General features: G+C 39.6%; 1 protein-coding gene across 1 annotated transcript in view; it reads right to left on the bottom strand.

The window, feature by feature from the left end:
• NWD2 (NACHT and WD repeat domain containing 2) overlaps nt 1–27,831 on the bottom strand; it is a 136,650-nt gene that overhangs the window by 81,492 nt on the left and 27,327 nt on the right. Inside the window, exon 2 of the mRNA XM_036418739.2 lies at nt 376–464. Within this exon, the coding sequence (XP_036274632.1) occupies nt 376–464 (89 nt within the window). The remainder of the gene's footprint in view (nt 1–375; nt 465–27,831) is intronic.

The following is a 27,831-nucleotide window of genomic DNA, read 5'->3' on the forward strand; positions in this document are numbered from 1 at the left end:
ACCTGTGAGAAAGTTGATCCCAATTTTTCAGATGCCAAGCACATTTTTAGAGACCAGAGCTTAAAGGCATGTGCTCAACAACCTTCACCTTTTTCAGAATAGTGAAAATTGTCAAAAAAGCACATAAACATGGTTAGAAGAGAAAGACAAGCCGATCACAGGCAAGGTCCAAGAAACAGCATAACAGTGCAGAACATGGAAAATGACAAAAAAAAATTTATCTAGATTTTCCAGCGTTTCTTTTTACCCACACTTAGAGGAATTTCTTTAGGGCTTAAAATTAGTCTTAAATAGACCCACATTGTGACAAGAAACAAATACAAACAGCAGTAAATTAGCTGACATAATTAAGAATGAAAATAACATCAGAGTTACCTGAAATTCTAATCCATAATTTTCTCTGCAGAATTCTCTCAATTTAGGATACACATTTTCTCTTAGTGCCTGTCTTTCTGCTCCCGTGTCTGTAGTAGAAAAAAACAAAAACACACACATAGAAAGTGAATTATGTCCACATATAAATATTTCTGGGGAAAAGAAAGCTTACAAATAAACATTAATAATAGTATGATCAAGCTGGGGTGCTGCATTGTGAAACAATGGGGTATTTTAATGGGGTCGGAGAGGGGACTTGCTCTTCACTGAGCAGGGGTAGCAGGCACCCACAAGAAACCCATCAGACAGATGGGAGCCCCACTGCTCACTTCTGTGTGTGCTGCAGAGCTGAGAATTCACAGTTGATCTTTTTTATTTTTTTTTAATTCCTCACCCAAGGACATGGGTGAGAGGGAGAGCGAGAGGGGGAGAGAGAAACATCGAGGTGAGAGTGAAACATCAACGGGCTGCCTTCCATATGGGAATGGAACCAATGACCTTTCAGTGCATGGGATGACGCTACACACCAGCCAGGGCCACAGATGATTCTTTATGCCCATGTAGACCCTCACATAAATAGCCATACCCCACTGTCTTTGGACAAGGTAGAAGGAAAAATGACAGGGCTATCAGGTGTTCTAGCCCCAATAAGTATAACTTTCAAAACACACACACACACACACACAGATTAGTTTCTGACTTACAGAAAATCTAGACTATCACCATTTCCTATTGTATTTAGACATACTACGACTTAAAAAAAAATTAGGACAGCATCTATGCAATCAGCACTATAATTAGGAAAGACAAATTGTGGGAGCCAACACCCCAAACTAGCAGATTCCACAAACTGTACAGTCGATCAACCAGCATTAAACCGAGTAATGTCTCCCACCTTGGATTGAGGGACTTCAATGATATCAGAAAAGGGATTGTTTTACAGGTGCCACATTATGTCACAGCTTGGAAATAAAATATTTTTTTATTTCCCATGTCATCAAAAATGAAAGAAGGAACAGAGAACCCGGATCCAGAAACAACATGTGCTGTGTATGCCCTTCATGGTGAATATTTGGCACAGAACAGGATTCCACAGCCAGTGCTGGAAGATGTTTTGCAGCAAAGACGACACTAAGATTCTTACGGCAGAGAAGGGGCTCCTCGCCCAACAACCTTCAGTGTAAGATGAGATGCGGAGCTTTGCAAAATGAGGTTAATGTGGTATCTCATGAAAAGTACCATTTTCTCAATTTACCTCAATCCCAGCCATAACAAGAAAACATTTGTCTACCACCTTTATAGCTGAGGAACCAATTTAAAAGAATTTCCTTATTATTCTCAAGCAGAACTGTCCATGCAAATTTGGCCAGATGCTGTGTTAACCTGCTCGACTTTCCCCGCTGTTCTGAAGCCTGTTTTGAGATGTAAGTAACCAATCTCCAGCGTCTGCAATGCAGCTGCAGCCTGACAGGGTGTCAGGAACCAGTGTTTACACCGAAACCAAAGATTCAATACAAAGTCTTGCAGGTTATTCTCTGATCCCAGTGAAGGGGTCTTTCCAATAGCAGTTCCTGCATGGGCCTAAGTTTAAAGGAAAGCAGGTGGCCCACGCTGAGGACTGACTGGACATTTAAGCATTGCCCACATGCTGTGATGGCACTGGTGGAGGCAATATATTAAAGTTTAAAAAAAATGTTATTGATTTTAGAAAGAGAGAAAGGAAAGGTAGAGAGACAGGGTGGGAGAGAGAGAGAGAAAGAAACATTAATTGGTTGTTTCCACTATTTTTGTATTCATTGGTGCTTCTTGTATGTGCCCTGACTGGGGATTGAACCCATAACCTTGGCATATCAAAATGACGCACTAACTAAGCTACCAAGACAGGACTAAGCTACCAAGACAGGGCCTTAGGCTTTTATGATTTTACATAATTTATAAAATTTTGGGATCAAACGCCATCCTTCCTCACCCCATTTTAAGTGATGAAAGCTGACAGTATTTAAACATTTTCTCTAAAAGGCTACAGATGTTTAAACCCAAAATAACAACAAAAGGATCACTATAAAAATAAACACAATCAGATGTGGAAGTTGGGAATATAATTAAGCAGGAACTATTGTTGACATTTTTTTGAAAAGTATCAAAATAACACATGCAAGAATATGAAATAAGGAATAGAAATTATTTGCTTAATTTTTTTATAGTAACTTTACCACTAGATACTGAGACCTGAATGTGCATAACGAGGAGGTAAGACAGAAATAGTTTATATTGATAGTTACTGACATTTATTGAGTGCTTAGAGTCTAGTTGTGTGCTACACATTTCTACATGCATTTTCTTAGTCACTTCTGACAACAACCCTGATACAGGTAAAATTGTTCTTCCTTATTTTTCATAAGAGGAAACAGAAAAATAGAATAGTTAAGATGCTTACCTAAGGTCAGCTGACCACTAAGAGAAAATGGATTGGAATCTAAAGGGTCATGTCATAGTTTTTTCTAACCATGGAAAATATACAACTGTGCAAAGAATTAGTCTTTGAAAATGATAAATGTGGTAACTTCATAGGATGGTTAGGGGATGCTGAAGTCCTTATGAAACAAATAAAACCTGCCACTGAATGGATGCATCCCTTTTTATAATATATCCATCATCAGGCAACTCATCAATAAGCTGTCTTTCTCCTCTAAGCAAATCCAGAATGAGTCTACTTCTCTGCACCTCTGGTGCAAGGCCAAACTCTTCTCTCATCCGGACTCTCCCTCCCTATTTCCATACTTGTTCCTTCAGGCCTTATCCAGAGAGCAACCGGACTGATCTTTTAAAAATGTAATCAGACCACATTGCTATCTTGCTTATGTCCCACCAGCAGCTCTTCATGGAAATGAAATCTACACTCCCTACATTGACGGTTCTCACTCTCCCTGAGCTCATCTCTCACCACGTTCCCAGCTCATGTCACTCCCGACTGGCACAGCTTTGGCTCCAGATTCTGTCACTTTGCTCTAACTGCAATTTCCTCCCGGAACACTTAGTTCTTGGTTCTGTGACCACATAATGGCATCATCTGTCATTCAACTGTTCACTTGAATGCCACCTCTTCAGAGAGCCCTTCTCCACAGCACCACTCTCTCTCATATCACCCTCTTTACATGCTTTGCACATTACTCATCACGACTGTTGGTATTTGCTTACTATCTGTCTCCTTCACTGCAATGGGAGCTCAAAGAAAGTCAGGACCTTCTTTTGTCTCATTCACTGCTGCATCCCCAGTGATTAAAGTCCTTCTCAATTAAAGAATGAGAAAGCCCACACAGGCACAGTGACAAAAATGACCTGACAGGCGATGCTTCCCTGTAATTACCCCCAGAAGGAGAAAGGTTTCCTTGATTCTGAATAAATACAGAATCAAGACTAAGTGAAACGCTGGGAAATAAAGCCATGGGATTTAGAAAGTTGGTTTCATGAGGTAAGTAAATAAATTGCAATATTGGCTTCTTTTTCGTGTTGCTGGAAGAATAGGAATACACTTTACCAAGTTATGGTGACCCTCTCTAAGAATGTGAAGGGAACCTGTTCACATATTTGAAAGGCATTTCTGTTACTAATAATGTTACAACAATGACTCAGAGTGTCCCTTATATTTTTATTAGATAATGATTGGCTCTGGAAATGGAACAGTACTTAAGATAGAATGGATTAATTATGATGGGTGACAGATAAGCTGGCTTCATTACATAAAAAAGCCTGATTCATACCAATAGCAAATCCAGATGTTGGCAATTGAAAAACACTAGAATGTCAGGAACAGGAAAAATTAAGTCACAAAATGTCACCGACAAAAAGAAACCTCTTTAAAAAGAAAGGATCGGAGACAAGATATGTCATCATTTACTCTTTATACAGAGTCATGCATCCATTTGTATCTACCTAGCTCCTTCATGCTTCGAGAAAAGGCACATTAGCACTTTGGCAGCATGGTTAGGTTCTTCAGGAGTTGCTTTCTAAATAATTCCTCAATGATTTCAGAGTTAATGAAGGTCTCTGTCAGTGTCTGCGCTACCCATAGGAAGAGCATTCCTTGAGGGAGAAATGTTAATATCATCATCCTACTTCAAGAAGGGTCTGGGTTAATTCCAAATTTGTATTAAAAATAAGGGTGCCCAAGTGATCTTGTTGGTTTGGAACCTCTGACTGTCCCTCCCTCATGCAAAATTAAGGCCATGGACAACAGACTAAGTCTTTTCCTTTGTGGCAGCTCAGAAAATTTATTTAGGATCCACCACACACCCTCTGCTTACAGCTGCTGCTGCAGCTTGGTCTCCAGGGTTCTACACATTTGCTCTTGCTGGGTTCTCCCTCTTTACCTGGAACCCTTAGCCAGTCATGCATCTGGACACTTATCTGGCTTTTGTTGTTGTCTGGGTTGATTTCTTTTTTGGCAGCTTCCCAGAGGCTGTCTCTTCTCCCTCTAAGTCCTCGGTGCCCAACCACCCACAGTCACCCATCCTTATTTCAGTATCACCAACTCCTGTCAATTTAATCATAAACATCTTTTGAATTTGGCCACTCTATTTTTGCACTTACCGTCTCTGAACCCAGAGAACCTAAAAAAGACTCCTTCTTCATTTCATTATCTGTCCCTCCTCATCATGACAGAACATGAACTAATTTACTCATTGAAGATGGATGTTGGCATCTGGTGGCCCCGAGGATAGGTGTTCAGCAGGTGTGAATGTGTGTTCCAGCTTAAGTTCCATCTTCTGCTCTTCACCAAGTCCCTCCAGAGTATTTTTCAGATACAAGTTAAGCCTGAACTAAGTATGTGTCGACGCCTACTACTTTCCATGTTCAGAACTCCCTATCTATTGCATTCTCTCTGCTTAAACTCCCATCATTCCAAGTCCCAATCAAAGGCAGCACACTTTGTGAATTCTTACAAGTCAGAGACAGACATGCCGTCTCTAGGTGACCCCATAGCACCCTGCTCACCTCTATGTAGCATCATGTACTGTATGTACTATATTATAATTATTTATTTTTCTTTTGTTTCCACCATTAGACCTTGAATTCATGGAAGACAGGGCCTTTCTCATACACATCTTTACAGAAATTAGAGCAGATTCCAGAACATTGATAGAGCTCAATAAAGCATTGAGCAAACAGATGCTATTCTAATGAAAACATTAAGTCCAACCAAAGAATTAATTTGTCTCCTTCAAGCTAACATAAATCAAAATCCACTGTCATTTTCAAATAGTTGATTATTTTAACATTAATAGTCTGTGTGAATCTGGATGGTGTTATAAAAAATATATGATGGAACCTAGCAGATCCTCTTCCCAATAAGCAATAATAAAATGGAACAAAATTGTCAAAATAAGCACTTAAATGCAATGTAAACTGACCAAAGGCATAAACCAGATAATCAGAAAGTAATTATTCATGAAAAACAACTGAATTTTGGGTAAGAACAGTTAAGTCTATGGTATTCTTGCCTGGGCTTCTCCCATCCCTCATTAACTACATTACCCACTCTCATCTTAGAAAAGGTCAAGCCATGAACATCAATGACTTCATTGCCAGAGAGGACTTGCCAGATTTGGAGCTGAGCTTTGGAAATCTCCATGCCCATCGCTGTTATTAGTAGTGGTAGTGGTCTCAGAGGAGGCAAATGGGAAGTCTAGTGACTCAGCCAGTCTGTGGCTTCATCCATATTTAATAAGGACATCAAGGAAATAAACAGCCATCAAGGGCCTTGATAAGTCCTCTGCAAATTCCTGGCTGATGGGAAGGTTACCCACAAATATAAGAGAAGACTAAAAAACTATCCGCATATTCCTGGCTGGCTTTGAGCCTCTGTGTCCACGGGCAGTGAAAACATGAGAAGGCCTAGAGGAACGTGAAAGCTGGGGCAGATTTAAACATGACTAAACTTCGCATTTGTTCCTTCACGAACATAGATGCAAAAATCCTTAATAAAGTACTTCCAAACTGAGTCCAGCCACATACACACCAAGGCCAAGTGGGATTAATTACAAGAATGAGAGGTTCAACATATGAGAAAAATTAATGCAATATGCCACATTAGTCAGAGGCCATGACCAGGCAATCATTCCATGGTGCAGAAGACAAAACATTTGGTAAAATCTAAACCCATTCAAGACAGAAACGCAGCCCCAGGGAACAGAAAGGAACTTCCTCACCCTGATCAAGGGCATCTAGACAAACCCTACAGTTAGCGCCATGCTTCATGGTCTGACATGAAGGTTTCCTACCTATGATCAAACACTTTCTTGTCACTTCTATTCATTGGAAAGGGAAAAAGAAAGCAATTTTTATTTGCCGATGACAAGATCTTATATTCAGAAAATCTTGAGGAATCCAGGGGGGGTGGGGGCGGGGGGAAACAACCAAGAATCAACAAGTTGTTGAGACTCAGAAGGTGCAGACAATATGAGCAGTTGTGGATATACAAGAGCGTCTTTATCCTAAGAGCCAATGGCCATGCAGCCAGTGTAAACAGGGAGCCACTAGACAAAACAGTCCTTCAAAGCAAAGTCCCATATGGCAGGTAGCCTCACTCACACCAGCTAGGTAACAAATCATCTTTCCCACAAAGCAGTAGTCCCTGTCCCCACAGCCATTATCTGAGCAGCTGTCCGCTGCCTCTAGACCCACTGCCCCTCATAGTAGCCCATCCCAGTTCTCTAACTTCAGTAGCCTCCGTAACATATTTTTATTTATTTATTATTTATTTATTTATTTTTGAAACAGAACAATAGAACAAAATAGTTTTTATAAGTCTTAAGTGCTGGTGCATTCAAAGAGGAAACATTTAGTGTGTTGAGGAAAATATTAAGGGGGAAGGGAACAGGATGAAGAAGTATAGAAGATGAACCTTGACTCACCAACGTTACTCACCTTATTGGTGAATAACGTACCTTAATACTACTCAGACAAAAGAGGCTTCTTTCCAAAATAGTGACCTCACTATGTTAGATGATGGAAGGGCATGCTTTTGCAGTGTACCGTGAGATTACTGTGGCCTTGCACCTGTGTACAGTCCTTGGGACACCCTGATTAAGATTTCCATGCTCATAGTGGGCTTGGACATCTGGCGTACTAAAAACAAGGCCTCAATATTCCAACTGGCCTTGAGCATCTGGCATACTCTGGTATGGTTCCCACACAATTCAGCAAGGTCATTGAATATATTATACAGAATCAGTATTTCATAATAAAACAACTCAAAAATGATATAAAAAACAATTACATTTACAATAGCATTAAAATAAGAAAACACTAAAAAAATTAACAAAAGAAGTGCAAGACCTAAATTACACACTATAAAACTTTATAGAAAGAAGTAAGATCAAAAGGGAGGGACATTTTGTCCTCATGGACTGGAAGACTCCAAATGGCTAACTGGAAATCCTCACCAATTACAGGTTTGAGATTCTCCAAATGGATGTATAGATCCAGCACATTCCCTATAAAAGTCCCACCACACTTTGCTATTTTCAGAAGAAAAAAAAATTCTTCAAATTAGCATAATTCATCTCTAATTATTCTCTTCCTTTCATGTTGAAGTCTATTTAAAAAAAAACTTAGTAAGAGCTAAACATGGCACCTCAGATCTACTCATTCAACTAATATATAATCTGAATTTCACACTCCAGTAGTATGATTTCACACACATACCGTTCTCAACAAGGGTTTGCTGCCACATTAAAATTTACTGACTGCTAGTGTTTCTTTCAAAATAAAAGACACACAGGCGCATGCAGCCTAGCCCTCAGTGCTCAAATATATTGGGGCCAAACAGCAGTCAGGTAAGCATGGCATCCCTAATGGTTCTAGAACAGAGGTCTACGAAGGATTCTACTGAAGCACACAGAGAGGGATTCTTGCTTTTGTGCGATGGTCGGGGAGAGTTGAACTTAGAAGATGACAATTAGCTTAGGACTTGAAAGATAGCCACAGTTTTTGTCAGAAAGGAAGAAATACCTTGTAGAAGCCGTAGCAGCATGAGCAAAATGAGAAAGGCTTAAAAAGTGCATGGTGTGTCTGAGGCACCTCGAGTGTTCCAGTTTGATGTAGTATAACCTGTGGGGTTATATTATAATCAGTTTGACAGTGATAGTCTTTTGAGCTTCTTCTGTGTGCTGGGAATTGGGGTTGTAACAGCAATTCTCTCTCATAATCAAATGAGAAAGACGAGAATCCATACAGAGGAACATACAGAACAAAAGTAATCCGCCCACATTTCAGTAAAAGATTTTTCAGGTCAGTCACAGGGCCGCTGTCCGTTCACTGACAGGGGCCACCTGCCCCTGGCTGGCCTGCGCTGTGGGGTATTTCATCAATGAGCCAGTCCTCCACTGGTCCCAACACTCAGGGGGTGTCAGGACATCAAAGGAAACACAGCACAACCTCCAACCCAAAGGAACTTGTATTTTAGACAGAGTTAAAACTTAGGTCCCTACTGGACACAGAAAACGATCCCACGTTGAACTGAATGCAGCACATTCTAGATGCAAGGCTAATTCTAAGTCCCAAGTTGGGGAAAGATTTCAGGGAAGCAATGACTTGAACGTGAGTAGAATTCAATTTGGAACTCCATGTATGTCAGGATACCTTAGTGTCTTGATACCTGCTCAGATGGGAGTTTGGGATAGGAGGTGAGCCAGGTAAGACTCGCTGGCCCCAGTCCTCTACTTCGATCTTCTAAGGCTATGGTCGGCAAACTGTGGCTCTCGAGCCACATGCGGCTCCTTTGGTGCCTTGAGTGTGGCTCTTCCACAAAATACCACAGCCTGGGTGAGTCTATTTTGGAGAAGTGGCATTAGAAGAAGTTTAAGTTTAAAAAATTTGGCTCTCAAAAGAAATTTCGATTTTTGTACTATTGATATTTGGCTCTGTTGACTAATGAGTTTGCCACTGTTCTAAGGGTTGAACCTCATTGCTGGGGCTAATGGGAAAAGTCATCAAATGTACTAAAGTACGTACAAATGTATTCCCTTTGAAATATTCAGGGATTGTTAGATCTGATAGTTAGTGACATTAAAAACAAATGAAAACTGTGATCCTGTTCAGATGAATAACCTCGCAGTGGTCTTAATTTTAATGTTTTGAGAAGAGTTTAAATACCTGATCGCTGGAGATTTATGGATGTGTTTATCTGGTCTCATCACTAATGGGGACGATTATCTTAGTGACATCACACCGTAAGAAGAACATTAATACAGTTTACACAGAAGACAACAGCAAAACAAAAGTTTTAATAAGGTTATCCTCTCATGCTAATGCATTTATGAATAATATATTATTATTATTAGTGTGAACTTCTAAATACTACTCAGAGCTAAAAGTTGTATATGTTTCCTTTTAATCCATTACAGGATGTTTTCACATTTCTTTTTTCCAAAGTATCGATACTGAACGTTACAAAAATACTTTCAGCATTTGCTTTCAAATGAAATATTCAATGCTCAATGCTTTCATGGAACATTTTACCTTAAAAATCCATTATACTAAAAGTAAATATCTGCATGGAGCCCACTAGACTGATGTAATTAAAATTAAATTTACAAAAAGGTAATGGAGATTTTATCAGCAATGGCATGCAATTCAATACAGCAGCTGAATCACTGGAGATTTTCCCCCTATATAATTTTATTTGAGATAAACATAGTTAGGTTTTTTTTTTGTTTTGTTTTTTTTTGTCTCACAGCAATCCTTAGATTATTTTTGTTACAGCAACTTAATTTTATTACAAGTTACTAAATAATGCAAGAAAGTCAAAGTGATAGGAAGGTAAGAATCTGGCCACCTTTAGTTACTTATAAACTGAACTAACTACTAACTGCTAGTAAGTCTAGTTATCACTGCAGTATGCTCTGGGCTGCTTGGGGCCTCAGAGGGAGAAGGCTAAATTAAACTTTTGTGTTCTTTCTTCCTTTCTTCCTTTCTTCCTTTCTTCCTTCCTTCCTTCCTTCCTTCCTTCCTTCCTTCCTTCCTTCCTTCCTTCCTTCCTTCCTTCCTTCCTTCCTTCCTTCCTCTCTTTCCTTTTTTTCTTTTTCTTTATTGATTAAGGTATTATATATGTGTCCTCATCCCCACATGATCTTCCCCCAAAGCACCCCATCCCCCCGACTCATGCCCTCACGCCCCTGTTTTCTGTGTCCATTGGTCAGGCTTATATGAACGCATACAAGTCCTTTGGTTGATCTCTCCCCCTTACCCCCACCCTCCCCTGCCTTCTCTCTGAGGTTTGACAGTCTGATCAATGCTTCTCTGTCTCTGGATCTGTTTTTGTTCATCAGTCTATGTTGTTCATTATGTTCCACAAATGAGTGAGATCATGTGATAGTTATCTTTCTCTGACTTGCTTACTTCAAAGAAGCCCCGTGATTGCTTTTAGATTTGCTCTCAGGGCCCCAGATGAGACAAAGCTGCATATTTGAACAAGTCTGATTAAATCCCAATATTCTCCTATCATTCCTTCACTGTGGGACCCTTTAAATCCTGCTCTTAGCCTTGTTTCTTTCTGAAACAGTAGCACAGCCAGTTCTAGATTACACTCATAGAGCTAATCCAATAAATCAATAATTTATCTGGCGTGTGAAGAGTGAAAATGATGGTGGCTCTTCACATCAAATACTCTTACCTTCCATGATAAGAATCTACGGGGTTGACCCCAGCTCTTCCTCTAGCCTCACTTTTTGTCACTTTCCTCCTTGCTCTTTATATTTCCAGTGTTCCAACATGCCAGGCATTTTCTCGCTCTGTTTCCACATGGCTGCAATCTAACTCCTGCATGCCCTCTTCCCCTTAGCTCACTCCTGCCTACCCTTTAGCTATTTCTTCCAGGAAGCCTTCTCTGACTACCTACATGCTCCCCTAAGTTCTAGCCTCCCACTATACGGTCCTGTAACACTGCATTGGGATTTGTGATCCTCGGCACAGTTATAATTACGAAGGGTGGCCTTTGACTCAGCTGAAGCTCCCGGGGGCGGGAACCATCTTACCTGGTTCAGGGCTGTATCCCCATTGCCTGTCACATAGGAGAGGCTCAGGAGGTATTTTCTGAACATCATAAATGAATGATTACCAGGTACTAAAAAATAAAAATAAAATAAAATAAAATGCATAAGGGCGCTGTGAACTGGAACGTGCTGGAAATCCACTAGTCCCTTCACCGGAGACCACTTTTAGTTCATAGTGGTCCATTAGCTTGCCCTCCAAAACTAGAAAAAAATATGGTCTTTGCTTTTCTTAACTTATGTTACAGTCTGCTCCAGGCAGACTATATCATATCCAATATACACAACATCTATATTCTACAACCTTTTATTAGTAAAACCAGACACCACTTACAAACTCCTACCCTGCTCCCTCGAGCGAAGGAGGCAGGATTTCAACCACGTAAATTACTTTACTTCTTTTTTCAAGAAGAAATCTGAAGCCTGCGTGGCAAAATATTTGTTATATACGGGTAGTGCGTTTTCTGCATGTTTAAAAAATTTTTCAGAATTAAAAATGTCATAATTAAATTATAGAAAAAAATGTTGACACATAAATGAAAGTCCCAGTGACATCATTTAACCACAGACTATATGGGGTTCTCCGTAATGCTCTTAGTTGGGAGGGGAAAAATGAAAGGCAAGTGGAACTATCAAAATAATAATGTACCTCCTAGGTAAAAATGCTTTTCCTAATTGATTCAGAAAGCATTCCTTCCTATAAAGCAACGTACTGGGAGAAAAATGAAATGACCCTATTTATTCAGGAAACAATACTCACTAGTATTGTAATATCTGACATAAATTAACATGTTGATTTAAATTGCTGATTAGTAAATTGCTTTAAAAAATGGTGCTTCTGCCGAAACCAGTGGATAGAGCGTCGGCCTGGGGACTGAAAGGTCCCAGGTTTGATTCCGGTCAAGGGCATGTACCTTGGTTGCGGGTGCATCCCCAGTGGGGGGTGGTGAGCACAAAGCAGCTGATCAATGATTCTCTCTCATCGATGTTTCCAACTCTCTATCCCTCTCTGCTTTCCTCTCTGTAAAAAAAATCAATAAAATATATATATTAAAAAAATGGTGCTTCTGTGCTAATATGTGGTATGTGCAAATTACAAATGAGAACTGCTTGCTAATGATGAAAACATGCAGGGGTTATGTGGGATTTTCTAATGTGTGTTGCCCAATGCTTGATTATCTGGGGTAGTAAAGTTGAAATATTGCAACCATGCTGAAGGTATGTGTCCCAAAATCCATCAATATTTGGGCAACAGCTTGAGTTCTAGTTTAAGAAATTCATTTCGAAAAGCCACTGGACACCTCAGGAATTAAAAAGAAAATAAGGCAAAGCTAAAATACCGATGTAAAGTATATGTGGAATGAACAAAAAGACAATACAAAGCAACCAATTACTGATAATTCAGCACAATATTATATATCTCCCCCTCCCTCCCCTTTTTTTAAAAAGAGTTCAGCTGTATTTAAATTGCTAACACATATGATTCACCCCATGTGTCCATGCCTGTTTCTTTATGTTCCTAACAGCAGGCGGCAGCTAATCCCATGAAAACCAAACACTAATTTAGTCCTATTGTTTAGCACTGAGTAATAAATGAAAATGGGCGGCTCACAGCAATTGCTATTTTTCCACAAACCCTGCTGGCTGTGCATATGGGCTGTGCCTGAGGAGGCAGAAGAGATTGTGATGTCTGACTTCCATGCCAGAACATAACCACTAAACCTCCACAGTAATAATGAGTGGCTGATTAAGCCTCTACACATGCTATCTTGAAACATTAATACATAAATTAGGCTGACAATTAGGAACACGATAAATAACATGTTTAATTTGATAGCTTGGCTACTGTAATATATTTAACAATGGTTTCTCCCTCTTGCTATATTCATTTTCACCTTGGGGTTAAGTGATACTGGCTAAAGTGATCCGGGAACAGGAGGCGGTGTTTGCAGAAGGCTAATGTGTGAAATTAATTTTCTTGCACTGGCTTTACTCCTGTGGACATCAAGGATCCACATAAAACAATTCACATCAGAAAGATACCCTCTCTTCTTTATACTGATTTTTTCTTTCTTTCAGTGTCATGAAACATGAAGTTAAGCTCGGTGAGAACGCAAGCAGTCGAGATTCCTACGCAAGTACCATTCACACGGACCTCCTCAGTGATGCTCCAGGCACGTGACACTGTCCCACTAAACCTCACAGGAACCACGTGCACAGCATCATGGTCTCTATTCCACACACGGGGAAGCTCAAAGTTGCTGAGTAACTCGCTGAAGTGCATACAAATTTCACAGGTCAATGCATGACTAATCCTGCACTACACATTCCAGAGTCCACATTCCTTCAACAGCCCCAAACACTGACTCTAATCCTTCACCCTCTGGACCCCATGCAATTGTCTCTGCACATGCATACTTCGATTTGACTAATATCTATGTTAGTTTCTTCTGAAAGTACTTTCCCATCCCAGGATGGAAGGGCTGGTTCAAAGTCATGGAACATGGCAAGAAAGAGTTACTTTTAAATGTGCTTTTCCAATGAGCCCAAGTGTAATTTGGATACTTCCACACCAGGATATCCTAGGGATTTCATGGTCACTGTTATTACTGTTAATAAAAGTGCTGAGGACTAAAGAGTTGCTAAGGCTGATGCTAGATAAAACACAACAGTACATAAAAATGATTAATGTATCCAATCATATTAGAGAGTTAAAGTTTTTTTTTTACAGATGGCAATAAAATTTTTATTTGTGCATTAAGTGATACTCTGTGATGCTATATCTTTTTTGTTCAGCCAACTAAATACAGGAACATTGTTCTCTGTAGATTTCTACTGGCGATACCTTTAGATGATTTGCCGCCACACACATGCTGAAGGCCAGCTGATGCCATGATCCCAACATCAAGATGCTTCAAGATCCTCATAGGTACGCATATGAGGAGTCTTCAAAAAATCAGAGTGACATTCTTTTTAGCACAGGTTTGATGCTAAAGCAATCTCTTTAATTTATATTTTCATTTATTTTATTGGGTTGATATTGGGTAGTACTAAAATTATATAGGTTTCAGGGGTACAATACAATCATCTGTATACTGTATTGTATGTTCACCATCCCAAGTTAAATCTCTTTCTATCCCCATTTATCTTCCCCATTCCCTCTTTTACCCCTCCCAAATTCTATCACTTGGATGGCATAAATAGTTGATACTTTTAAACAGAATACCCTATATTCTGAGCGTTAAAGAGGGCAGGATTTTCTGCAAATAAAATTTTTTTATGAGGAAAAAGCAGCTTACTGTAAATTTCTACATAAAACTTTCAAGAGAATAATGTGAAGAGAAAATACCTGGATATACATTAGAATCCCAAATAAAGTAAAAATAAATTAACTAAAGATAATTTGGTAACTATTATTCAGTTCAAATGAAACCAAAACATATATGCTTTCTCAAGGAAAATTAAATGTTAGAAAACAGCATTTTTCATGTCAACAATGTCAGTATAATAAAAATGAACTTGTAAAGACAATGCCTAATTATCCTTTTCATTTGATTCTTGGGTACTTATAAACATTGTAAATCAGTATGGCCTTATTTTCTTATCTCTACTACTATAAATATATTATTATATTGTGCATTATCAGAAGGTTTTAGAGATCAGCCAGTGAAATCCTACTTCACCATATAGAAGGAAACTTTTAAGATAATTATTACAAATTTGTTTTGGTAAACAATAATGTGTTTCTTCCCCTTAAGAATTCCAGAGCTTTGGAAAAATAACCAAACGTTATTGAATTACAGAGAACATGTATCAGCGATCATTAAAAAACAACCCCACAAAATAGTCTATTTCCTTCAAAGTTACATAATCTGCTGTAAAGTTGGCTGGAAAGGGAGACACATGGACTAAGTTTGAGTTCCAGTATTTACGGTAGCTTGACTGGGCTTCTGGTACTCACTGGTAAAATCAGCGTCTCTGTGTGTGTGGGTGGGTGGGTGGGGTGCTGTGTGAAGGCAGGAGTGTTAAATTATGTGGTATCCAAGGTCATGTGCAGTTACCAGATTAAAAGAACAACCAATCCCCCCTTTTTAGACATGGAAATAAATGTCTCACTGTGGAGTTGGTGGAGAGAGGCACTTCCCTGAGGAATGGATTATTGAGTGTCTTTCCTGAAGGCAAACAGGCTCCCAGCATTTCTGTCTATACCCCCACCATGTCTAGGCACTTAAGATACTCGAGGAGGGTAGCTACAAAGACACAAATGTGCAGCCTTGTTCTGGGAACAGTCAGCCACAAGGGCTATCAAGGTCTCACTGGTGTTGGCCAGAGAGAGATGTGAACCTCACCTACAGTTACCGTATCGATAGAACTGAAATCGCCCAGTGTCACTAAGAACTCTTAATGGCATATATAAGCACACCGAGTTAAAAATTAAGCACACACGTTAAAGAGAACGTAAGTACTATCTTTTAGAAATTATTTTGGCTGTCAAAAAAGATGGGCTTGGTCTTCATAGAGAATTTCTCCTAAAGCCATAAGTGTTGAGCCTGAGATGCCTCCAGACTCGGATAAAACAGATTGCTGCATATGAAAATATCCTTGATATGCATTCTAATTTGTACATTTTGGGTGAAGGAAGGCTTTTCATTGACCACAGAAGATTGCCTCTGAGGCAAGTTCAGTAAAAGATTCTGCAGGGACTGCCACACAGCCAGTGGCTTGGAGCTTCAGTCAGGCAGAAGAGGATAAAAGTTCTGCCTTCCCCACACAGTAGCTGTGTGACCTTGGGCAAGTTACCAAACCTCTCCGAGCTTCAGTTTCCTCATCAGTAAAATAGGGATAATAATAGTGGCATCATCATAATCTGTATTATTATGTAAATAACTTAGTAATCATGCAAATTCCTGGGTATTAATTAAATGGTATCTATTATAATGACATTACTGATATCTGTTAATTTATTTCTTACAACAACCCTAAAAGAAGGAATGTTGACACAAGTTTTAGAATTATGAAAGTGAGAGCATTGAGAAGTTAAGTAATTACTCGTGGTATAATTATACCCACAATATTCAGCAAAGGCTATATAAGCAGAACTCAGCGAAGGAGAAGATAATGCCTCAAAACCTAAAATCCTATCTAATAAAAGAGTAATATGCAAATTGACCATCACTCCAAGACACAAAATGGCTTTTCCCATGTGGTCAAAGATGGCTGCCCACATGTGGACACAAGATGACTGCCACAAGATGGCCGGCAGAGGAGAGCAGTTGTGGGCAATCAGGCCAGCAGGAGAGGGCAGGTGGGGGGAGCAGGCCTGCAGGGGAGGGTAGTTGGGGGGCACCAGGCCTGCAGGAGAGGGAAGTTGGGGGAGCAGGCCTGCAGGGAAGGGCAGTTAGGGGTGACTGGGCCAACAAAGGAGGGCAGTTGGGAGGGTCCAGGACTGTAGGAGGGAAGATGGGAGGGACCAGGCCTGCAAGGAAGGGCAGTTGTGGGTGATCAGACCTGCAGGGGAGGGCAGTTAAGGGCAACTGGGTCAGCAGAGGAGGGCAGTTGGGGAAACCAGGCTGGCAAAGGAGGGCATTTAGGTAATGTGACCAGATCATCCTGCTTTTGGTGGGACAGTCCTGATTTTCAACAATTTTTCCTGCGTCCCGTGGCATTTAAAAAAAAGTCCCTATTTTTGGAAAGAATCTTTCCAATCTTTCCAAAAATCGGGACTTTTTTTAAAAACACCATGGGACACGGGAAAAATTGTTGAAAATCGGGACTATCCCACCAAAAGTGGGCTGATCTGGTTACCTTACATTTAGGGGTTACTGTGCCAGCAGGGGAGGGCTCTTTGGGGGGACCAGGCCTGCAGGGGTGGGCAGTTAGGGGCAACCAAGACAGCAGCAGAGCAGTTAGGCATCTATCAGGCTGGAAGAGGAGTGGTTAGGGGATGATCAGGCAGGCAAATGAGTGGTTGGGAGCCAGGAGTCTTGGATTGTGAGAGGGATAACCAACCACCCATTTAGGCCCAATCCAGAGAGGTCGGACATCCCTCAAGGTGTCCCAGATTGGAGAGGGTGCAGGCTGGGCTGAGAGATACCCCTCTCCCCCTACATGAATTTTGTGCACCGGGCCTCTAATCTATATATACAAAAGCCTAAGTGACTGGTCAACTGGCCGACCAGTAGCTATGACACACACTGACCACCAGAGAGCAGATGCTCAACACAGGGGCTGCCAAGCGACAGCACCTTTGTAGAGTGCCCTTTCATAGTTGGGAACCCCTCAGGGGATGTTGAACTGCCAGTTTTGGTTTGATCCCTGTAGGCCAGGCAGAGGGGCCCCACCGGTGCATGAATCCTCTAGTAGAGACATACTATGCAAACAGGTTCAGCATAATACAAATAGAAATCCAGTAAATGGTGCCTCTGTGCACTCAGGAGGAACTGCCCCTGAATATTTCTACAGCTCCAACTACATGAACCTCACAAGGATTCAGAATGACTGGAAGGTCAATGGGTCTCACTTACTGCTTCACAGGGTGAGAGTTTAGTATTTCTACAGCCACAAACTGCATCCACCGGGCAAGAAACAGTATCTGAGTAGACAAAGTCATAACATGCACCTACATTAATCACTTCAGGGCCAGGGAATAAAGCAGGCTCAGGGGAGAAAACCCAGTGTCATTCTGCAATTTTTTTCCTACCTCAGAAATAGGGCTGAAATATAATCACAGTTTACTAGCCATATAGATATTTTTCAATCTGAGAGTTAATTACACACCTTATGCTTAATATCATAAGGGATGTTTTGGTTTCCTTGTGTGTGTCTTTAACAGCTTTCTATTGAAAGAACTATGGCTTCTACAAGAAATATGCTGGTGATTTTAAGTTGTGAGACTATTAACTTATATTACTGCACACTAACAGTGTGTGCACAGCTACCTACATATTGCCAGAGAGAAGCAACATTTTACTCGGTGTCCTGAAGAGAAACCCCGAAGACAGTGTTTTGCATGGAAAAGCCAGATCTTTCTATTTCTCCCTAGGTAATCATAAAGGTTTACGAAGCTACGCTGAGTCCGACTACTTTTTGGGGTGTGTGTGTGTGTGTGTGTGTGTGTGTGTGTGTGTGTGTGTATTTTATGTGTATGGTTGAAATGATGTGTCATAGCAGCCCAATCACATGCCACTGACAAGTTGGCACAGATCATGAAGGACAATGACAAGGATGTCAGAGCCAACTCTCCAGCAATGTACAAGCTGTCAGAATTTTTATTTGTCCACTTTGGTAGAAAACACCTATTTTTGTTTTATTTTCTTTTAAAAAATATATTTCTATTGATTTCAGCGAGGAAGTATGAGGGAGAGATGAAACATCATTAATGAGAGAGAATAATTGATCAGCTGCCTCCTGCATGCCCAACACTGAGGATCAAGCCCGCAACCCGGGCATGTGCTCTTGACCGGAATTGAACTTGGGACCCTTCAGTCTGCAGGCCAATGTCCCGATATGTAAGTAAATATTAATGGCACCATACACATTCATTAATATTACTGATTATATTCCCTATGCTGTACTTAGTAGGTGTACCAGTTAATAATGTGGATTTTGTAATAAAAGAAAACATAATAATTTCAAGAGAAACATCAAAAGTGCTTTATTCAAAGTAATGTCCATCGCTAGCTACACATTTCCCCCATCTTTCAGGTAATTTATGGATACCAGCCCAATAGAACTTTTCTTGTTTTGAGACAAACCATTCAGAGACCCAATTTTCCACTTCTTCACATGCTTTCAAGTGCTGTTCAGAAAGTGCGTGTGCCATCAATCAGAACAAAAGGTAATCTGAAGGAGCAAGGTCTGGTGAATATGGCGGGTGGGTTAATACTTCCCAGAAAAGATCTTTTGACATGTCCTTAACTGGTTTTGAAGTGTGAGATAGTGTGTTATCATGAAGCAAATTTATTTTGCCGTGTCTCCTGGCACATTCTGGTCGTTTTACCATCAAAGCATGGTTCAAATTGATTATTTGTTGTCGGTAGCAATCAGCATTAACTGATTTCACCTTGTTTTAGAAGCTCATAATATACCACACCTTCCTGATCCCACCAAACACAGAGCATTGTCTTCTTTCCAAAGTGATTTGGCCTTGCAGTTGATGTTGATGGCTGACCTGGACCAACCCATGATTTTGTGCATTTGGGATTCTCAAAATAAATCCACTTTTCTTTTTTCTTTCTTTTTTTAAAAAATATTCTTATTAATTTTTTTTACAGAGAGGAAGAGAGAGGGATAGTTATTAATTTTTTTTTTTTACAGAGAGGAAGAGAGAGGGATAGTTTCTCAATGAGAGAGAAACATCGAACAGCTGCCTCTTGCACACCCCCTACTGGGAATGTGCCCACAACCAAGGTACATGCCCTTGACCTGAATCGAACCTGGGACCTTTCAGTCTGCAGACCTTTCAGTCAGCAGACCGACGCTCTATCCACTGAGCCAAACTGGTTTTGGCTAAATCCATTTTTCATTGGCAGTCACAATTCAATGCAAAAAAGACTTCCTTTTGTGCCACTGAAGTAACATTTTACTGATGACTTTTCGGTTTTCCATTTGTCTTTTGTTCAGTTGATGTGGCACCCATTTTCCTTCCTTTAAAATCTTTCCCATTGCTTGTAAATGATCGAAAATTGCTGAGCAACGTTTAATCTTTCTGCAAGTTGTTTTTGAGTTTGACACACATCTTCATCCAATAATGCTTGTAACTGTTGGTCTTCACACTTTTTTGGTTGACATAGACGTTCTTTGTCTTTCACATAGAAAATCATCACTTTTAGAGTGTTTAAATCACATTCACAAGTATCTTGAGATGAACATGTTCACCATAAGTTTCCCGAAGTATACAATAACTTTCAGCAACAGTTTTCTTTAAAATAATGAATGAAAACTTCCCGCAAATGCACAAAATAAGACATTTTTAAGGGTAAAAATATTTATGTTAACACCTTCAGCAATTTGACATATGAAGTTTTGAAGCTTGTTGTCAATACAACAAAATAGCACACATATCAAATCACATATATATCTACGTACATGTAACTCCATCTATTGAAAAAAAATCTGCATTATTAACCGGTACACCTATTACATCCCCATGACTATTTTGTAACTCCTAATTTGTACTTTTTCACACAGCACCTCCCTCCCCTATCCCAGTTCTAGATATATACCTGAAGAAACCCAAAACATTAATTCAAAAGAATATATGTACCCCTATGTTCACTGCGGCATTACTGACAATAGCCAAGTATGGAAATGATCCAAGTGTTGATCAATAGACAAGTGGATAAAAAAAGCTGTGGTACATATATACAATGGAATATTACTTGGCCATTAAAAAAGAATTAAATCTTACCATATGCAACAGCATGGATGGACCTAGAGGATATTATGCTAAGTGAAATGAGTCAGAGAAATACCATGTGATTTTACTTATATGTGTAATCTAAAAGCAAAATAAATGAACAAACAAAATAGAAATACCGATGCTACTTTGATTTTAGCTACTAGGGTGTTATTGTGTAAAGGAGAGAGTTTAAGTTAAACTAGGATTTTTATAGCCATAAATTAGTTTAAAGTATTTTAATATGATTCTAATGATTAAAATATTAGATAATAGAATAGGGTAAAAATATGTAAGAAAATAAAAGTGTTTATATTGGTGTTACAATTTTATTATCCTATTTTCAGCAGTGATGAATCTCATTACATGATCACATCTGATGGGTGTAATGTACCTATTGCAAAGTATTCATAAAGACTTGGTGAGAGAATTGAATCATTATGGCATGCTTTTAACTTCTATATAGTATAGGTGGTTTGGTAAGATTAAATAAACATTAATTTATTATTTAGCACTAGAAGGTCTGAAAAAATAAAAGTGGTTAACACAATGAGGGGAACACATAAGTTCCTCATTAAATGATAGCTATTATCACTAAAAATACTTCTTCCCATTACTCTTCCTCTTTTTCTTTAACTTTCAAGGTTGAAAAGTGGGTAGGAGGGCTCTGGAATGGTTAGAATGGGAGAGGAGCTAGAGCAAGACTTCCTAGCTGAAACCCCACCTTTATTTCTTGCTCACTATGTGACCTTGGCCATGTTATTTAAACTTTCTGGGCTTCAGTTTTCTCCCATGTGAAATGGGAATAACACCGAATGATAACAGAATGAACCCCCCTGGGTCAGTTGACGAAGAATGATTTAATGCACATAGAGCACATAGAGCACTTTAGGGGAGAGATGGGTCCCCGTCACCCCCCACCCCCTGCCTGTCTGCTCTAGTATCCATGCCCAGTCCTCCAGACACTGTTTAAGATGTCTTTTCTCCCTCTCATTCTATCAGGCCCTTGAGGGCTGGAATTGAGTATTTATTTTACCTACTTTACACACAGAAACTTCATTTCTTTAACATGACCTGTTGTCCTTTCCGTCTGTCCATTCCCTTCCTTAATCATTAAGCCCTCAGGACATCAGATTCTGGTTGGCATTAAACTGTCTTCAGAACAAAGCCCAGATTAGTTGCCCATAGAGACAGTTTTGGTCCAGCTAAAGATAACATCTTGACTTCAGTTGCATTTCAGCCCCAGGCCCCTGAAAGTGGAAGACCCTATAGACCACAGCCTTAAGAAACCAGACAGCACAACACCATGGTTGATGTCAGGACCTGATACAATGATCCACAACTCCCTGCCCTGACCCCCCACCCATCAGTACAGCCCACGACCCCAACTCCATTAGCCACCATGATGAATGGTTTCTTCCCTTTATGTAACTCATCCCCTGGAAGACATTGGGGAGCCAGATCTTTATGCTTTAGCTCACCAATGCCTCCAGGCTCGGAGCCATTTCATCAACGAATAAACCATCACTTTGCTGCAAACCCCTGTTTTTCCTGTTTTCATTTGACTGGGCCTTGATGCATGCAGGTGAACAGCCCCTTTTGTCTAGACCACTTTTAACAAAATGTCTTTAAAGAAACAAACACATAGAATTCTACTAAACTCTTCAGCTGGTCCCAGAAATACTTGGTGTGGTCCAAAAGAGAGGGGGCCACAGGCTACCCCATGAGATGGGAGGGAAATCCGTCATTAAAAATGTTGGCTCAGAATCCTGTAATCGCTGTGCATGCTTTTCTCATTGGTGTTCGTATTTAACTTTGCTGTAGTTGTGTTTGCCAAATCTTTCCACTGATCTGTAGGTTCCATAAGAGTAGCATCCTTAAGAGCAATCAAATGGGTCAACTTCCTCCCATTTGCCCCTCCAAATGCTTCCTTCCCCCACCTTTCTCCACCTGATTTCTCCCCTAGCAGGAGGCTGATATGTAGAAAATAGGCATATCAAAGCCCGAACCCCACCTGCATCCTCCAGCTTCCTGTGATGTGTGGACACTGGGATCCACAGCATGAGGCCAGAGAGTGAAAGAAAAGAGAAGTTGGGGTCTGTATTCCACCACGGCCTGGCCTGAAGGTCCCCTCAAGGGGCCTTTGCTATCGGACTGTCAATGTGCTTTATTCTGGATTCTTTGTACCTCTATTATTATAGGCACCAGGGTGCTGCACTATCCCTTATAATTTCTCTCCACTTTCCTCCCAGCTTTGTTGAAAGTCCCTTTCTTAAACCCTGTAGAAATAATCTAGTTGGAAAGTACCATGTTTCCCGCTGAGTCTCTGACTGGTACAGAACTCCAGATATAAAAAGTGAAACCATAAAACAATTGTCACATCTCCTCTGGCAAGGCAGCCAGTCAGCGACTTCTTTTTCTCTCTTTTGTCTAATGGGACCCAAATGCTTCCCCCTCGGGACTCCCCAATGACTCCTATAGATCTCTTCATGCATTCTGAAATGATAAAGGCTCCTGTATTCATTCTTCTCCTTCAAGGACTTACTGGTATTTTAAGAGAAAAGATCTCCGCCATAACTTATAATTTTCTATTTCTTGTTTTTATTTTTGGTTTTGTTTGATACTTTAAAAAATATTTTTTATTGGCCGAAACCGGTTTGGCTCAGTGGTAGAGCGTCGGTCTGTGGACTGAGAGGTCCCAGGTTCGATTCCGGTCAAGGGCATGTACATTGGTTGCGGGCACATCCCCAGTAGGGGGTGTGCAAGAGGCAGCTGGTCGATGTTTCTCTCTCATCTCTCATCGATGTTTCTAGCTCTCTATCTCTCTCCTTTCCTCTCTGTAAAATATCAATAAAATATATTTAAAATATATATAGATATATATATATATATTATTGATTTTTTAGAGAGGAAGGGAGAGGGATAGAGAGCTAGAAACATCAATGAAAGAGAAAGATCGACCAGCTGCTTCCTGCACACGTGCCCGCAACCAATGTACATGCCCTTGACTGGAACCAACCCGGGACTCTTCAGTCCACAACCAACGCTCTATCCACTGAGCCAAACCAGTTTCGGCTGTTTGGTACTTTTTAGAGGCATCATTTTGTTTGATTATATTCTGATGTCCATGTTTAAATTTAGTCATAGGTGATGATACAATCTAAAGGTAAAGCAGTAAATTTTCAAATGAAACTGCTCTTACCTGATCTTTTTCAGGAACTAAGTGAATAGGAGTTTTAAATACATGTACAAGTATGCCATTACTAGGAAATATAATATAAAATAAAATTATTTTTGAGATAATGCAGATATAATATAGATGGTTCTACTTTTCACTGTGTGTTTCTTGCAATCGAGTATAGATGTTAAAGCAACTTCAGAACACTTTTGGGAATAAGAAGCTGATATTCATTTATAGTGAACTTCTGTTTCTACATTTTATGTCTGGAGGTTTCACTATGAAGTATGAAAATGAATAGCAAATTACTGTGTTAGCATTTTCTCCTGCAGGTGTCATCTTATTGACATCTCCTGCAGGTGTCACACAACTCTTTTTGTTGTTTGTAAATCAACGCCTCCATCCAGGGAGGAGGATTTTCCACAAAAGTTTCTGTTTAGTTTGGCTTCGAAAGGGACTGGCACTCAAAAGGAAAGCAGATGGATAATAAAGTTCCTTGACACAAACAGATCTAAAACCCAGAAATGTCTAGTAGTGAATTCTACATCTTCCCGGTTTAAAAGCATGATTTGATATACAATTTCTCCATCTTATTTTCATTTCTTCTGCATTCTCTCTTCATTTTTGGTGTTATACAAAAGAGCCTCATCCTCATGTTTTGACAGAGCTGACAGTAAGAGTCGGAAGATCTATGCTGGGGTGCAGGGGGCGCTGAGGAAGCTGCACCACACTGATCAATGGCCTAGGATGCGAGTGCTGGCTCTCATGAAGGTTCAGGGAATGGCGGGATGATCAAAACCTTACAAAGGCCATCAGGATTCATTTTAGTACTTCCCTCTCCCCCAACGGATATAACCATATTTCTTCAATTTCTACTTGCATATTTGAAGAAAAATGACACTTACTATTATGGGTGTCTCACAATTGCTGCTGACAGCAAAGCTGACATGGAGGTTCCGCCAGGAAAGGGAAAGCCAGGGCCAGGTCAGGCCACGGGGTTGGCATTTTCTCTGCTGCAGGTAAAGGGGCTCATTTGATTTGGAATGGTGGATGGTGACCATTCCTCGTGCATGTTACGATTGTGTTCGAAGAAGTAAAGGAAAATATTTTTAATAAATTATAGAAAATTATGACTGCAATGAATGCATCATCAAAAAGGAGAAATTATAAAGAATTATGGAGCTGAAAGTACAATAACAAATAAAAATTCACTAGAAAGTGCAATATAAGATATGAAATGGGAAAAAAAAGAATCAGTGAAGTTGAAGCTGGTACAATAGAAATAACCCAATCTGAAGGACTGGCAAAAAAAAAAAAAAAAAAAAAAAAAAAAAAAAGCTTTAGAGAACATGGGACACATCAAGCATGCTAACATATGGAACAGTCCCAGGAGAGAAGAAGACAAGGTCAGAAAAATCTTAAATAATGGACAAAACTTCCAAATTGGAAGAAGAGTTTTAATTTATACATCCATAATACTCCATAAAATGCAAATCAGATGCATATAAAGAGAGTCATACCTGGACACATCATAGTAAACTTACGGAAAACCAAGGACAGAAAATCCTGACTACAACTCACCCCATGCAGCAGAGGTTCAATACAATTCTTGGCTGACCTCCCATCAGAAACAATAAAGGTTAGAAGGCAGGGAAATGACCAAATCAAATGCTGAAAAAAATTTAAAACCCTGTTAACCAAAAGTTCTATATCCATAAAAGCTATCCTTCAAAAAATGGGAGCAAAATTCATAAAGACCAAGAGAATCTGTTGCTATTAGACCTGCCTTGTAAGAAATACTAAAGACAGTCCTTTACGCTGAAAGGAACTTATGTTAGATGGTGACTCGAATCCACTGAGTAAAATGCGGAACTTTAGATATGTGTTAATACAAAGTACTCTACCAGCACATTTTTTTTTTTATCATTTCCCATCTAAATTCTTTGAAAGACATAACTTGTATAAAACAATACTCATAAGACTATTTTATTGGGCTTATTACTTAAATAGATGTTACTATACATGACAATATTAATACCAAGGGGAAGGCATTCTGTACATTTTACTAGAATTAAATTAGTGTTAATCTGAAGGAGATTGTAAAAAAAAAAAAAAAAATAAAAGACGCATGTTATGATCCCTAGAATCACTAAGAAAATAATTTTTACAATATAGTTTAAATATCAATAGGGGAATTAAAATATTTACTTAAGACAAAAGAAGGCAGTCAAGGAGAAACAGGAACAAAAAAGACAGGAGGCACACAGAAAACAAATAGCAACATGGGAAAGATGAACTATGTTAAATCCAATTATGTTATTATATTTTATGTGAATGGTCTAAAAACTCTAATCAAAAGGCAGCAGTTACCAGTCTTGATTAAGCAAAGCAAGACCACATACATGCTACATACAAGAGATACACGGTAGATTCAAGGATATAACTTAGCTGAAAGTGAAAGTGTAGAAACAGATATGAATGCAAACAGCAATGAGAGAGCTAGAGTAACATCAGGAAAAAGAGACTCCATGACAGAAGCTCGCTCTATCTATCTATCTATCTATCTATCTATCTATCTATCTATCTATCTATCTATCATCTATCATCTATCTATCTAAAAGCCTAAGCAACCGAATGACAGAACAACCAGTCTACTAGTCGCTATCATGCTCCTGCATTGAGCATCTGCCCCCTGGTGGTCAGTGCACTCTCATAGCTCAGTACCGTGCTTCCCGGAAAATAAGAAATCCTCCGAAAATAAGACCTAGCGCATGAAAAGATAAGACATCCCCTGAAAATAAGACCTAGCGCAACTTTGGGAGAAAAAATTAATATAAGATACTGTCTTATTTTCGGGAAATAGGGTAGAAGAGCAGCTGCAGTGAAGCAAGCACAGCTACAGAGACCCGAGCCTCTTCCGCCTCCCAGACAGCACTACTGAGCAGTGGCAAGCACAGTGAGGCTGGGATGAGCAGGAGTGGCACCTAGCCCCAGCTCAGGCTCCTCCCCAGCCACCTGCTGCTTCCTGCACTACTACATCCCTAGAGGGCATTGGACTGCCAGTTTTGGCCTGATCCTTGAAACCAGCAGTCTAATGTCCCCTGAGTGATTCCAGATTGCAAGAAGGCACAGGTCAGGCTGAGGGAACCCATAAGTGCACAAATTCGTGCACTGGGCCTCTAGTTATTAGATAAAAAGTGAGATATTTTAAATAAAAGGGTCAATACACTGGGAGGACTTAGCAATAATAAATATATGTTCCTAACAACAGAGCAAGAACTGACAGAAGGAAAACACACAATATTAGTTGGAGATTTCAATAATTGATAGAACCATAGGGCAGAACAGTATTAAAGATATAAAACACTAGCAACCAACTCAACCAGACATTTATGGAACACTTCACCCAATGTTTGCATACTATGCGTCCTCTTCAAGCTTAGATGGAACATTCCCCGGGACAGATCATGCTTTGCCTTAAATGCTTATATTAGAAAAGAAGAGTGGCTTAAAATCAGTAATTTAAGTTTTTCTGTAAGATGATTAAAAAAGGGTAAATTAAACCCAAAATAAGTACAGTACAGGAAGTAAGAGCAGAATGCAATGAAATGGAAAGCAAATAGAAAATTAATCAATTTAAAAGATGTCTGCCTAATGAGATTAATAATGTTAAAATGATTAATACTGGAGTTATTAAAAAAAGGATAGGAAATACAAATTATCAAAATTAGGAGTAGGAGATTATCCTACAGTTATCAATAAAATAACAGAAACAATACACACAGCTTTATACTAATAAATTCATTAACTTCATTGAAAACCTCAATCTA

This window comes from Pipistrellus kuhlii, unplaced genomic scaffold (genome assembly GCF_014108245.1).
Source record: "Pipistrellus kuhlii isolate mPipKuh1 unplaced genomic scaffold, mPipKuh1.p scaffold_m20_p_1, whole genome shotgun sequence".
Classification (NCBI taxonomy): domain Eukaryota; kingdom Metazoa; phylum Chordata; class Mammalia; order Chiroptera; family Vespertilionidae; genus Pipistrellus; species Pipistrellus kuhlii.